We start from the raw sequence: 15,428 nt of genomic DNA on the forward strand, positions 1-15,428 counted from the left end.
ATAGGTGGATTATTAGCCATATAATACAGGATACCCATGCTACACTCCATAGACCTAACAAAGCTAAACAGGAAGATGGTCCAATCGAGGATACTTGAATCTCACTTAGAAGGGGGTATGAGAGGTGGGCTCATGCTTGGGGAATTCATAGGCTTTACCATGTTCATAACCATACCAAGGCACATAAATTGAAGAAAAATAAGAATAGAATGACACATGCACAGTGCAAACTAGATAGCAACAGCCAGTAAGACTGAGGCATGGTTCTCTAGACGGCTATAGTATGTTCTGAATCTTTATCCAACATGTAGTACTGTTCCTCTCATGACCATTATATACAAGCCCAGAAATCAATGGATGGACAGAAATGGTATTATTCACTGTCACCCCTAGTGACTCACTAGTAAAATTTTACACTCCTAGTCTTACAACCTTATGTTTTGCTGGCTTAAAAGTCTTTGTTGTAAAGTGGGGAGTGGTTTGCCAAGGATACACAACAACCATTTGACTGAATTAGGAACTAAGATTTCCCCCTGGTCAGTTTGTGGCCCTGATGCCTTTGAGTCAACTGGCTTAAAAAAGAGTTACGGTGCCAGCAGGGGCAATTGATTCATGCTGCCACAAAAGAAGTAAAAGAGAGTATGTCTAAACTTCTAGAAATTCTCAAGGCATCTATCTCTTAGTGTTCTGTGATCATATTCTGTAATCAGATGTAAACAGAAAACATTTAATAACCCAACTGAGGCAGGATAAGTGATCCAGACTCCTAAGGAATGTAGGTGTATATCACCTTTCCAGGCAACAAACCAAGTAAGACCTACTGAGAAAAGAGAATGGATAGTAGAAGGTAGTTATAAATACCGGATAAGGCCATGTGGCCAGAAACTAAAATGAGGATTATAATAACCATAAGCATTTCATCTTATTTTGTTAAAAATGTGTCTGTGCATATATATGCACATATATATACATATATTAAGCATATATTTGTATTTTCTCTCCTTTCCCTTTCAAAGTCAAGTTGGCATTATTTAATAATATTTTATTGTTCATTTTGAGATTTTAATTTAATTACATCATTTATCCTACCCTTTCCTCCTTCTAAAACCCCCCCATATACTCCTCCCCACTCTCCTTCAAATTCATGGTCCCTTTTTCCATTGTTATTTCATGAGTGCATGCATGTGCATACCTGCCTCTGTGCGTGCGTGCGTGTGTGTGTTTATAAAATCTGTTCAGTTTTTATAACGTTACTTGTATGTGACATTTTCAGGGCTGGCCCCTTGGCATCTTTACCATTTGTCCTAGTTACTTTTCCACTGCTATGATAAAATACCATTACCAAGACAACCCTGGTTTGTCACACCCCTGGAACAGAGCTAGCAGGATATAGGTCTCTAAGAGTGTTGATGATTGCTCTGGATGAGGGGCTTGTTTGCATAATAATGTACACAATTTACTTTATGCTCCTCCTTTGGGAAATGTTCTCCCTACCAAGATTGTAGGGGACCTGCTCTCCCTGTTAAGGTTAATGACTCCATGATAACTAGAAACACCCTGAGTCCAGGAGGTGAGAATGTGTTTCTCAGCAAAATGGTAAATGCTGTGACCTTAAAGACACAGTCCTTAAGGGTGTGAGAAAGAACTCTGAAAACATGAGTTCAAGAATATACAATTTCTCAACTATGCAAAATATAAGGATGCAATATAAATTGTATGAAAGTCTTCATGGAACTAAAAGAACAGAGACAGATGCACTAATGAGCCAGCTTGTCAGAAAGATATTAAGGAAGGAGATAAAGAGATTAAGAGAGTGATGATCTCAGAGGGAGTCCCACCCAGATAGTTTATTGTTTGTGCTTACAAAGGCAGGCAGATTCCTGAGTTCAAGATCAGCCTGGGACAGAGCGAGTTTAGGTCCAGGTGTGATAGGAATGGTAATCTCAGGATAGGATCCCACCCAGCTAAACTTATTGTGCTTACAAAGGCAAGCAGATCTCTGAATTCATTTGCTGTATTTAAAAACATATGTACTTGGTGTCCTTTTCTAAGAATCAAAGGGCTAAGGTTATAAAATGCTGATTTGTGGGATAATCAAAAAGGAACCTGGAGAAAATGACTGAATCGATATGTAAATAAAAGACTGGGGTTTGGTCTGTCAGAGAGAGCTACCCAGAGAGAACTACTTGGAGAACAAACAGCACTTTTTTAATTTTCCTACCAGGATTTCTGAACTTGATTAGAAAACCCAAAATCTTTCCTACAGTGCTGTTACAGCTCTTTTAGAATTTTTCCAGTAAGATTTCTGACTTTTGTTGGAAAACCCAAGAGCTATTCAGAGAGTTATTACTATTCTTTTAGAAATTTTTCTAGCAGGATTTCTGACTTTGGTTCCTCAGGAACCCCTCTCCAAGCTGAGGCTGGACCTTGACAGTTTCATAAGGTTAGAGTTTAAGAGAGCAGAGAGAAGGGAGAGTTGAAAACTCATATTTGATCCACGAAAACAAGTTAGACAGATCATACTTAGACTCTCATGAGAGTTTTGAAACCTCAAAGCCTGCCCCCAGTGACATCTCCTCCAGCCACAAGCCATATCTCCTACCTTTCCCCAAAAAGTTGCACAAAATGGAGATTAAGTATTAAATGTTAAGACCTTATAGGGTATGTGATACTTTGAATGAAAATAGCTTCCATAGGCTCATATACTTGAATGTTTGGTTCCCAGTCAGTGGATTGCTTAGGAAGAATTAGTAACTGTGGCCTTCTTGAAGGAGGTATATATATCACTGGAGGTTGGCTTTGAGATTTCAATGGTCCATGCCAGGCCCAGTCTCACTCTATATATGTATCTTCTACTTACAGATCAGGAAGTAAGCTCACAGTTACTCTGTTCTTTCATCCCTTCTGACATGCCCCCCACCATGATGATCGTGGACTAACCCTCTAAAATTCTATGCCAGCCCATTAATGCTTTCTTTTATAAGAATTGCCTTGGTCATAGTGTCTCTTTAAAGAAATATAACAGTAACTAAGACAGAGTTGATTTCATTCAAACTACCATACCATTTAATATAACATCAATAAGATCAGTAGTTAAGTGTTGTTAAATCTATATTGTCACATTTAAGTTCTAGAATATTAAGGAACTGGTCAGCCTTCAAGAAAATTTTATGCTTTCACTTATATGTGGGATAATTATATCATATTAGGTAGAATGACCAGCATGCTACGCTCTTCATTTGGAAATCAAACATTACATAAAAATATATGGTTGGGTGTTAGGTTGACAAGAAGTGGACTTGTTAACTTGACTGGATCTATCCCTATTTGGGGATGTGCAAGCATTTCCAGGAAAGATTCATTGAGGGAGGAACAGTCTTCCTGAGAGTGGCCTGCAGTGGCTAACACTCAGATAGTGATGAAGTCCTGGGAAAAAGCATTGCTGCTTGCCTCCTTGCCTTTGCTTCTTGCTAGCGAGTTCGTCTAACTCTGTTGCTGCAACTGTGCTTTGCTGACATCAGAATATGCCTTTATCAGGTTCTACTGTGAACTGAGGACTAGTGACTCCCTTGGGAATCTTCAATGCCTTTGGCACCAGATTGAAACTGATGATGCATTTGGCTTCATGGACTGAACAGCAACCAGGTTCTCTGCCTCTCCAATGTGCAAAGAATCAATAATAGCTATAAGTCATTATAATAAGTCCCCATTATAACATATATACTTTCTATCAGTTCTATTCCTCTGGAGAATTCTGAATAACACATATTAAAAAGGCAAATAAATTTGACATGCTTGCTTTTGAAGTCAGAAAATCTCTAAATGGCCAAAGTACAACACAGTAAATATGAACTGATCTCTAACATAATATTTCTGAATTTTCATTTTTTACATTACCTAAGCCAGAATGAACTCTCTCTGTATTTATTCTGCTTGCTCGATTCTACTCCAAAGTTGTAACAGAGTACATGAAGATATTTTGTCTGTAATACAAAAAACATAAATAAGTAAATAAATAAAGATTCAGTATTTTCTTCAAGTTAAAAAATATCAACAGCTATTCATAGGCTTAAAAACAGCCCAGGAGTGGTGTCACATACCTTTCACAAAATCAGACAGATCTCTGTGAGTTTGAAGTCTTCCTGGTCTTTATATTAATTTCAGGCCAGACATGGCTACATAAATAACCATCCACATTAAAACTTCTCAAGTTATATAAAAGAGAGATACAAAGCATTCAGGTTGGGACTTCAATTATATATGAAAAATATTACAAGAGATTATTGACAAAAGTTGAAAGTCCCTTTGTAATTAATTCGGAATAAGAAATCTGATACCAGAAAATAGTAAGATTTCTCATGTTCATGGATTGGTAAAATTAATATTGTGAAAATAACTATCCTACCAAATTAAGATTCAGCTTAATCCCATCAAAATTCTAACACAGCTCTTCATAGAAATTTTTTTAAATAATTGTAAATGTCATACAGAAGCATGAAAATAAACCAACATAACCAAAGCAATCCTGATCAATGAAAGAACTCCTGGAGGTATCATCATCCATGTTTAAGTTATACTACAGAGGAATATTAATTTGAAATAAATATGGTATTAACATAAAAACAATCACACTGATCAATGGAATTAAAGACCTGGATACAAATCCATGCATATGTAGCCACATAATTTTTAACAAAGAGGTCAAAGATACACAATGCAGAAAAGACAACACCTTCAACAAATAGTGATGATCAAACTTAATAATTATGAGTAGAAGAATGAAACTAGATCCTTATTGTTCAACCTGCATAGAACAACTCCAAAATAGATCAAATACCTCAATATAAAACTTGATACACTTAATCTGCTAGAAGAGAAAGTAGGAAATACGTTTCAATTTCTACACACAGAGAAGGACTTTCTGAACGGGTACTGAAATAAAAAACTTACAAATGAAACATCATGAAACTAAAACCCTTCTATACAGCAAGGGATTATCATTTGAGTTAAGAGGAAGAATACAGAATAAAAAAAGTCTTTTTTTACTAACTACATATCTGACAGAGGGTTAATGTCTAGAATAAATAAAGAACTAAAAAGAAAAAACACCTTAGCATCAAGAAAACAAACAACCCAGTTAAAATTAGGTCAAAGAACTAACAGAAAATTCTTAAAATATGAAATGGTAAATAGCTGAGAAATACATTTTTTGAGTGTTCAACATCCTTAATCATCAAAAAATGCAAATCAACACTACTTTGAGATTTTTATCTTACCCTAATCAAAATGGCTAAGAAACAATAAATGCTGGCATGGATGTGAGGAAAGGGAAACATTTGTTATACTGATGGTGGGTATGTAAACTGGTTGCAGCTAATATAGAATTCACTGTGTGGTGGTTGTTCAAAATGCTAGAAATAGATCTACTGCATGACCTAGCTGTGCTCTCTTAGACATATACCTAGAGGACTCTAAATCCTACAATAAAGATATTTGCTCAAGTATCTCTATTCACAATAACCAGGAAATGGAAACATTCTTGATATCTATGAACTAGCAAGTAAAAAATGAAAATATAATATGGATAATGAAAATGTAATACATTTACACAATGGAATATGACACAGTTGTTAAGAAAAGTAAACATTATATTTGCAGTTAAATGGATGGAACTGAAAACAAGCAACCAGGATGAAGTAACCCAGAACAAAAAAGACAAACATCTCATATGTGGATGCCAGCTTTGAATGTTTAGATAGCTGTTTCATTTGGAATACCTATAGAGGCCATGGCACTTGTAAGGGGCCATAGAATTGCAGAGGGCTTTGAAAGAGATGTAGAGTGCGGTTGCACACAGGGGCAAGGGGAGTAACTGAGGAGTTAAATGAGGTGGGGGATGGAAGAACAGGATAAAGGAGGGAATGTGGGGAGAAATAACTAATTTTAAAGGCCTTTCAAAAATGCATATGGAAATCTACTACTATAAAAGCTTCCTAAAATATAAAAATAAGCATATACATAAAGTTAAAAGTTTAAATGAAGTTATCCTTTAATAGTGAGTATATAAGTGCTACAGCTTAGATGAAAACGTATCCTGGAAGTTGCAAGCCAAGGAATACCACAAAGTCATAAGAAGATGCTTACTGGCTTCCTTTCCCCTGTACTCTCCTGGCTGCCTCTGGCTCTAGCCTTCAGCTCTCAGCTCCCTCTTAGAGCTTATAGGAACACGCTTGCACAGGGTTCTATTCATTCTCTCTCTCTCTCTCTCTCTCTCTCTCTCTCTCTCTCTCTCTCTCTCTCTCTCTCTCTCTCTCCTCCCTCCCGCCCTCCCTCTCTCCCTCCATGGACTCAGACTCAGATTTTATTACTTACTACAGCTTGGCCTCAGTACTGATCAATGCTCCAAAACATAGACTATAGTGCTTGCTTCAGCAGCACATATACTAAAATTAGAATGATACTGAGAGGATTAGCATGACCACTGTGCAAGGATGACATGCAAATTCATGAAGTGTTCCATATTTTTACATGGACAGACCCATGGCTCCAGCTGCATATGTAGCAGAGAAAAGCCTTATTGGGCACCAATGGAAGGAGAAGAAGCCCTTGGTCCTGCCAAGGTTGAACCCCCAGTGTAGGGGAATGTTGGGAGGACAGGAAGGGGGATGGATGGGAAGGGAACACCCTTCTAGAACAAGGGGAGGGGATGGGATAGGGGGGTTATGTCTGGGAAACCAGGAAAGGGAATAACATTTGAAATGTAAGTAACAAAAAAATCCAATAAAAAATAATAATAGCCAGAAGCTGGAAAGAACCCAGATGTCCTTCAACAGAGGAATGGATACAGAAAATGTGGGATATCTACACAATGGAATACTACTCAGATATTAAAACAATGACTTCATGAAATTCTTAGGCAAATGGATGGAACTAGAAAATATCATCCTGAGTGAGGTAATCCAATCACAAAAGAACATACATGGTATGCACTCACTGATAAGTGGATATTAGCCCAAAACCTCAGATTACTCAAGATATAATCCACAGAGGACATGAAGTTCAAGAAGTTGGAAGACCAAAGAGTCCTTCAGTCCTTCTTAAAAGGGAGAACAAAATATTCACAGGAGGAAAAAAAGAGACAAAGTGTGGAGCAGAGACTGAGGGAAAGGTCATCCAGAGATGGCCCCACCCAGGGATCCATCCCACATGCAGTCACCAAACCCACACAATATTGTGGATGCCAAGAAGTGCATGGTGATAGGAGCCTGATATAGCTGTCTCCTGAGAGGCTCTCCCAGAGCTTGATAAATACAGAGGCAGGTGCTAGCAGCTAAACATTGAACTGAGAAAGGGGTACCTAATGGAGGAGTTAGAGAAAGGACTGAAGGAGCTGAAGGGTTTTGCAACCCCATGGGAGGAACAACAATATCAACTAATCAGACCCCCTAGAGCTCCCAGAGACTAAACCCCCAACCAAAGTGTACACATGGAGCAACCCATGACTCCAGCCACAAATGTAGAAGAAGATGGCCTTGTTGGGCATCAATGAGAGGAGGGGGCCTTGGACCTGTGAAGGCTCAGTGCCCCCATGTAGGGGAAAGCCAAGGCTGGGAGATGGGAGGAAGTGGCGGGGAACACTCTCATAGAGGGGGGGCTCAGGCGGGATGGATAGGCGACTCCAGAGGGGAAATTGAGAAAGGGGATAACATTTGAAATGTAAGTAAAGAAAATACCCAATTAAAAAAAGGAAAAAAACATAGACTATAACAACTATACAAATGATCTCCAAATCTCTTACAAGTAAACTTGCTCTGCTCTACACTCCTCTCAAAGTCTCTTATCTAAGGTTCTACTTCCTATCATAAAAATATTTTATCTCTATAATTTCTTTGCACTCTGCTCTCAAAAAAACTCTTAAAATTATACTCTAAACTCTTACTTAGGGATTTTTAAGTAGCCCATAGAGTATGGTTTAAAAAATACAGAAAAACTGCTACTATTATGTTGCTAAAAGGGCACAGTATTAAACTGACTGGTAACAACTTATTGTATACCAATAGATTAGTGCATTTCTCAACCCTTGTCAGAGAAGTTTACTCTTGTAGTAGATGATGATTATTAACACAGAGACCCACAGTGATCCACTTGCAGAGAATAAGAGATGTTGGAGTGCTCAGCTTCCGCTGGATATCTATATTGTACCCCTTTCCACCTTTATGGGAAAGGGGGGGAGGTAGAGAAAACAACAGGCAGTGCATGAATACAACAGGAAAGTCATAACAGCTGTCCTTTCACACGTGGGGAATTCACAGTGGTTAGGACAAAATACACAAGACTTGCCCAAGTTCAAGACAGACAAAAATCTCAAAACAGAGTAGAGGATGGGATGAGCATGAGCTATTGGTAACCATAGCTGCTGGGAGACAGAGTCAGTTTTCTTTAAGGGTGTGACCCCTGGCAGATCCACCAGGCTCTAGGGCCCCATACCCGAGAGTACTTGGGTAACACAAATTGGATTTGATGGGATTTTTTTTTTGGATAATTTTTATTTACATTTCAAATGTTATTCCCTTCCCAGGTTTCCTGTCCATAAATCCCCTATCCTACCCCCTCCCCCTTCTTCTATGAGGGTGTTTCTCCACCCAACCACCCACCCCTTCCTGCCTTCCCCACCCTGACATTCCCTTACACTGAGGCATCGAGTCTTGGCAGAACCAAGGGCTTCTCCTCTCACTGATGCCCAACAAGGCATCCTCTGCCACATATGTAACTGGAGCCATGGGTCTGTCCACGAATTTTTAAGTGGTTAAGAGAACTGGTTGCTCTTCCAAAGGACCCAGATTTGATTCCTAGCACCTACATGGTAACTAACAACTTTTGTAACTCTAACCCTAAAGGCTCTAATACCCTTTCTGGTTTATGTGGGCACCAGGCACACAGGAGGTGTCCAGACATACACACAAGCAAAACACCAATATGCATAATATTTGGGGGGGAGGAGACAGTTCTTATGATGTAGCTCTGGCTATCCTGGAACTCACTATGAAGACCAGGCTGGCATCAAATTTACAAAGATCCACCTGCCGCTGAATTCCAAGTGCTAGGATTAAAAGCATTCACCAGTACATCTGGCTCATATAAAAATAAATTAAAAAAAATTTCAAGCTACAAAATTCTGTAGGTATGGAGGTAGAAGTATGTCTGGGAGGAGTGGGGGAGTAATGTAATCAAAATACACTGGATGATATTCTCAGAGAATGAACAGTATTTTTAAAAAAGAAATCTGATTGCTTGCCTAGCAAAATGATAAACAAAAATATTTGATTTGGGTGGTTACATTCGATAAAACACGAGTAGAAAATATACTCAAAGACAAAGGAAAATTCTCAAAATTTTTAAATTTTGAAAAATATCCAAAGAACTATCCAGCTAAAAAGCCTCTTTGGAAATAGTTTAATGGTTGCTTTAAATTTCTTTTTACATAAATTATCATAGAGAGAAAAGCAGGAGTGAGTATATGAATTTACCATAGGAAAATAGTTATATGTAAATCAATGAAATAGATCAATAGCATATTTTTATAGGATTTTCAGCCCTCAAAATATTAGAAAAGGATATGTAAAGCTATTTTATAATTCTAATAATTTATCTAAATGCCCCTGAGTATTTAATCACCTACATAGAATTCTACCCATAAAAAGGAATTCTTTATAAATTTTACCAGAGCAAGACTAAGAAGCAGAACCTCAATTAAGAATGTAAGATCTGAGGTAAGTTATTCATGAGTAATGTATAAAGCCTTGGCTTTCTTTATAAAAAAATTTCCCTTTGAATGACACTACATTCAAAAAGTATAAATTCAATATGCATGACTGAGCACATCAGATCTACTGTATATCTGAATCTAAAATAAAGAACAGTCTTGTTAATCTTGCCAATATGTTTGAAAAGCATCCATTGGTATTTAAATGTATTCCTGACATTGCAGCAAAAACAGTTTAACTCATTACATGCTCCAGATCCCACAGGTTCATACAAGGCCATCCCAATTATGTAGCCATAATGCAGTTCTCAGCAACTTACTGCACAGACGCCTACAACTGAACTGGTTCAGAGGAAAATGTAAACCAAAATTCTGATGAATAATTATGTATACTAAGCCTTTATCCAGTTTCTTCTGTATTTTCTGTTTGTGCTCTCACCATTCTTATAAATCTATTTACACTAAATGCTACTTCTCAGAGGGGGAAATAACACAATACTAAACGTAACTACAAAGGTATAAAAGGCTAAAAAAAATCTGTGAAGGTATTTATAACATGTTTTTAAATGAAATGATCAAAAATTACCAATTCTGCTTCATTGACTCATTCATTGATATATTCAATAACAATGATTTGCTAAGCATAGTAGACATTATTCTAGGAATTAAGTACACATCTCTGAACAAAACAGAGAGAAATTCATGTATTCATTCATGAAACATTTCTAATGTGGTGTGAAATAATATTTGTTTAAAAAAAAACATAACTGTTTAAAGAACCATGCCCTGCCCTGGACCCTAGCTTTGATTCATAGCACTGGAAAAATATAGGGAAGAACAAAAAGACAAGCAGGAAATATTTTCTTAGCTTTACATGGGATGCTAAAATATATGAACTGAGGCTTCCTAGAAAAAAGGCCACAGCTATGTTAAAGATCTACAGTATTAAACTGGGTTAGGCTAAGGACGTAGTTCACCTATCATGCGCAAGGTCCTAGGTTTGAATCTCTGTATTTCATAAACTCAGTGAGTTGATGAAGACTATAATCCCAGAACTTGAGAGGGGAGGCAGGAAGATCAGAAGGGCTGCCTGATCGGTAAGCTCTGCAGAGTATTCCAAAGTGGAATATAGTCTACGCTTTTGTTCAACAAGGAATACCGGCAAAGTTAACACAAATAGAATCAAAGGCAGTTACGGAACATCAGCCAACACTCCTCAGAGCAGAGGTTAGGTTTAATGATCTATGGAAATTCTCAATTATAGAGAATAACAGATGAACCATGGAAACCAAGGCACTATATCTTGGAGTCCAAGTTTCCTGATTAAGTAAGTTATGGGAAGTAAACAGGCAATATTATAAAATTATCCTTTTTGATTTCTTCCCTTTCTAATTATAAAATAAGAATAACATTTGATTATACCTAAACATCTATAAAAATCTTGATTTTTCATAAGTTTGGCCTCTGTCACTAAAACATTTTGTACATGGAGAAAAATATATTTTGTTGAGAAGGAATTCAAAATAATACTGTATAATTATTACAATTTCTTGTGTTTTATGTTATATTTACTACTCCAAACTGAAATCTGGTCTAATACCAAGATAACAGAACAAATCAGATAATTATTAACAGATAAGAGTTATAAAGAAGTAGATATTAAGTACCAATCTTTCCTAGTATCAAAACAATCCATTTTACATGAAGTTATAGCTATGGACTAAAACTGGCCAAAAGAAAACCTATCGGGTTGGGGATTTAGCTCAGTGGTAGAGTGCTTGCCTAGCAAGCGCAAGGCCCTGGGTTCGGTCCCCAGCTCCGAAAAAAAAAAAAGAAAGAAAAACCTATCATTAAAAGTAATGAAAAAGCTAAGCTGAGTGTAGAAGTACGTGCCTTAAATCCCAGCACTCAGAAGGCAGAGGCAGCTGTATTTCTGTGAGTTCAAGGTCAACCTGGTCTACTTAGTGAGTTACAGGACAGGCAGGGCTACACAGAGAAACACTGTCTTGAAACACACACAAGCACACACACACACACACACACACACAGAGAGAGAGAGAGAGAGAGAGAGAGAGAGAGAGAGAGAGAGAGAGAGAATATATAGATATGTAAGTATACAACATACTAGTCATACAAAAAGTCATACCATTCTAGCCACAATAATCTTGATTGGTCTGGAAATAATAATTTCATACTTATACCTATTTTAAAATTCTAAGATGAGACTCTATAGATGATAGGCCCAATTTAATAAGGTTAATTAATATTATCTTGTCCACCAACCTTTGAGTTTGAGATGGGGACTTTTAATTTTAATTATATAAATAACTTTTCACGTTTTCCCTTACTTTCTTGCCTTATCATATTTGTCTGTGTGAGTACATGTGCTGTTGTATATGTATTCATGTCTGGGCGTGCATATGGTGGTCAGAGCCTAATGTTGGATATCTTCATCACTTCCTTTTTTTTTTTATTAACTTGAGTATTTCTTATATACATTTCAAGTGTTATTCCCTTTCCCGGTTTCCGGGCAAACATCCCCCTCCCCCCTCCCCTTCCTAATGGGTGTCCCCCTCCCAACCCTCCCCCCATTGCCGCCCTCCTCCCATAGTCTAGTTCACTGGGGGTTCAGTCTTAGCAGGACCCAGGGCTTCCCCTTCCACTGGTGCTCTTACTAGGATATTCATTGCTACCTATGGGGTCAGAGTCCAGGGTCAGTCCATGTATAGTATTTAGGTAGTGGCTTAGTCCCTGGAAGCTCTGGTTGCTTGACATTGTTGTACTTTTGGGGACTCGAGCCCCTTCAAGCTCTTCCAGTTCTTTCTCTGATTCCTTCAATGGGGGACCTATTCTCAGTTCAGTGGTTTGCTGCTGGCATTCGCCTCTGTATTTGCTGTATTCTGGCTGTGTCTCTCAGGAGCGATCTACATCCGGCTCCTGTCGGTCTGCACTTCTTTGCTTCATCAATCTTGTCTAATTGGGTGGCTATATATGTATGGGCCACCTGTGGGGCAGGCTCTGAATGGGTGTTCCTTCAGTCTCTGTTTTAATCTTTGCCTCTCCCTTCCCAGCCAAGGGTATTCTTTTTCCTCATTTAAAGAAGGAGTGAAGCATTCACATTTTGATCATCCGTCTTGAGTTTCGTTTGTTCTAGGGATCTAGGGTAATTCAAGCATTTGGGCTAATAGCCACTTATCAATGAGTGCATACCATGTATGTCTTTCTGTGATTGGGTTAGCTCACTCAGGATGATATTTTCCAGTTCCAACCATTTGCCTACGAATTTCATAAACTCGTTGTTTTTGATAGCTGAGTAATATTCCATTGTGTACATGTACCACATTTTCTGTATCCATTCCTCTGTTGAAGGGCATCTGGGTTCTTTCCATTTTCTGGCTATTATAAATAAGGCTGCGATGAACATAGTGGAGCACGTGTCTCTTTTAAATGTTGAGGCATCTTTTGGGTATATGCCCAAGAGAGGTATAGCTGGATCCTCAGGCAGTTCAATGTCCAATTTTCTGAGGAACCTCCAGACTGATTTCCAGAATGGTTTTACCAGTCTGCAATCCCACCAACAATGGAGGAGTGTTCCTCTTTCTCCACATCCTCGCCAGCATCTGCTGTCACCTGAGTTTTTGATCTTAGCCATTCTCACTGGTGTGAGGTGAAATCTCAGGGTTGTTTTGATTTGCATTTCCCTTATGACTAAAGATGTTGAACATTTCTTTAGGTGTTTCTCAGCCATTCGGCATTCCTCAGCTGTGAATTCTTTGTTTAGCTCTGAACCCCATTTTTTAATAGGGTTATTTGTTTCCCTGCGGTCTAACTTCTTGAGTTCTTTGTATATTTTGGATATGAGGCCTCTATCTGTTGTAGGATTGGTAAAGATCTTTTCCCAATCTGTTGGTTGCCGTTTTGTCCTAACCACAGTGTCCTTTGCCTTACAGAAGCTTTGCAGTTTTATGAGATCCCATTTGTCGATTCTTGATCTTAGAGCATAAGCCATTGGTGTTTTGTTCAGGAAATTTTTTCCAGTGCCCATGTGTTCCAGATGCTTCCCTAGTTTTTCTTCTATTAGTTTGAGTGTGTCTGGTTTGATGTGGAGGTCCTTGATCCACTTGGACTTAAGCTTTGTACAGGGTGATAAGCATGGGTCGATCTGCATTCTTCTACATGTTGCCCTCCAGTTGAACCAGCACCATTTGCTGAAAATGCTATCTTTTTTCCATTGGATGGTTTTGGCTCCTTTGTCAAAAATCAAGTGACCATAGGTGTGTGGGTTCATTTCTGGGTCTTCAATTCTATTCCATTGGTCTATCTGTCTGTCTCTGTACCAATACCATGCAGTTTTTATCACTATTGCTCTGTAATACTGCTTGAGTTCAGGGATAGTGATTCCCCCTGAAGTCCTTTTATTGTTGAGGATAGCTTTAGCTATCCTGGGTTTTTTGTTATTCCAGATGAATTTGCAAATTGTTCTGTCTAACTCTTTGAAGAATTGGATTGGTATTTTGATGGGGATTGCATTGAATCTGTAGATTGCTTTTGGTAAAATGGCCATTTTTACTAAATTAATCCTGCCAATCCATGAGCATGGGAGATCTTTCCATCCTCTGAGGTCTTCTTCAATTTCTTTCCTCAGTGTCTTGAAGTTCTTATTGTACAGATCTTTTACTTGCTTGGTTAAAGTCACACCGAGGTACTTTATATTATTTGGGTCTATTATGAAGGGTGTCGTTTCCCTAATTTCTTTCTCGGCTTGTTTCTCTTTTGTGTAGAGGAAGGCTACTGATTTATTTGAGTTAATTTTATACCCAGCCACTTTGCTGAAGTTGTTTATCAGCTTTAGTAGTTCTCTGGTGGAACTTTTGGGATCACTTAAATATACTATCATGTCATCTGCAAATAGTGATATTTTGACCTCTTCTTTTCCGATCTGTATCCCCTTGATCTCCTTTTGTTGTCTGATTGCTCTGGCTAGAACTTCAAGAACTATATTGAATAAGTAGGGAGAGAGTGGGCAGCCTTGTCTAGTCCCTGATTTTAGTGGGATTGCTTCAAGTTTCTCTCCATTTAGTTTAATGTTAGCAACTGGTTTGCTGTATATGGCTTTTACTATGTTTAGGTATGGGCCTTGAATTCCTATTCTTTCCAGGACTTTTATCATGAAGGGGTGTTGAATTTTGTCAAATGCTTTCTCAGCATCTAATGAAATGATCATGTGGTTCTGTTCTTTCAGTTTGTTTATATAATGGATCACGTTGATGGTTTTCCGTGTATTAAACCATCCCTGCATGCCTGGGATGAAGCCTACTTGATCATGGTGGATGATTGTTTTGATGTGCTCTTGAATTCGGTTTGCCAGAATTTTATTGAGTATTTTTGCATCGATATTCATAAGGGAAATTGGTCTGAAGTTCTCTTTCTTTGTTGTGTCTTTGTGTGGTTTAGGTATAAGAGTAATTGTGGCTTCATAGAAGGAATTCGGTAGTGCTCCATCTGTTTCAATTTTGTGGAATAGTTTGGATAATATTGGTATGAGGTCTTCTATGAAGGTTTGATAGAATTCTGCACTAAACCCGTCTGGACCAGGGCTCTTTTTGGTTGGGAGACCTTTAATGACTGCTTCTATTTCCTTAGGAGTTATGGGGTTGTTTAACTG

The 15,428-nt window shown here is 38.2% G+C and overlaps 1 protein-coding gene, 2 non-coding genes and 1 pseudogene across 4 annotated transcripts in view; 3 read left to right on the forward strand and 1 right to left on the reverse strand.

Annotated features, from left to right (window-relative positions):
• The window catches only part of Tex11 (testis expressed 11), a 262,965-nt gene that overhangs the window by 172,667 nt on the left and 74,870 nt on the right, over positions 1-15,428 (reverse strand). For both annotated transcript variants that reach the window (NM_001433345.1, XM_087600565.1), the window contains one exon: positions 3,898-3,983. In NM_001433345.1, coding sequence (NP_001420274.1) covers positions 3,898-3,983 — 86 coding nt within the window. The remainder of the gene's footprint in view (positions 1-3,897; positions 3,984-15,428) is intronic.
• On the forward strand, positions 2,267-2,328 carry LOC120099433 (U7 small nuclear RNA). The gene has a single exon (XR_015647169.1). It is a non-coding gene; the product is annotated as a U7 small nuclear RNA (small nuclear RNA).
• LOC120099438 (U7 small nuclear RNA) lies at positions 2,341-2,408 on the forward strand (annotated as a pseudogene).
• LOC120099394 (U6 spliceosomal RNA) lies at positions 6,420-6,526 on the forward strand. The gene has a single exon (XR_015647247.1). It is a non-coding gene; the product is annotated as a U6 spliceosomal RNA (small nuclear RNA).

The sequence above is a fragment of the Rattus norvegicus genome, chromosome X (genome assembly GCF_021556685.1).
Source record: "Rattus norvegicus strain SHRSP/BbbUtx chromosome X, alternate assembly SHRSP_T2T, whole genome shotgun sequence".
Taxonomy (NCBI): domain Eukaryota; kingdom Metazoa; phylum Chordata; class Mammalia; order Rodentia; family Muridae; genus Rattus; species Rattus norvegicus.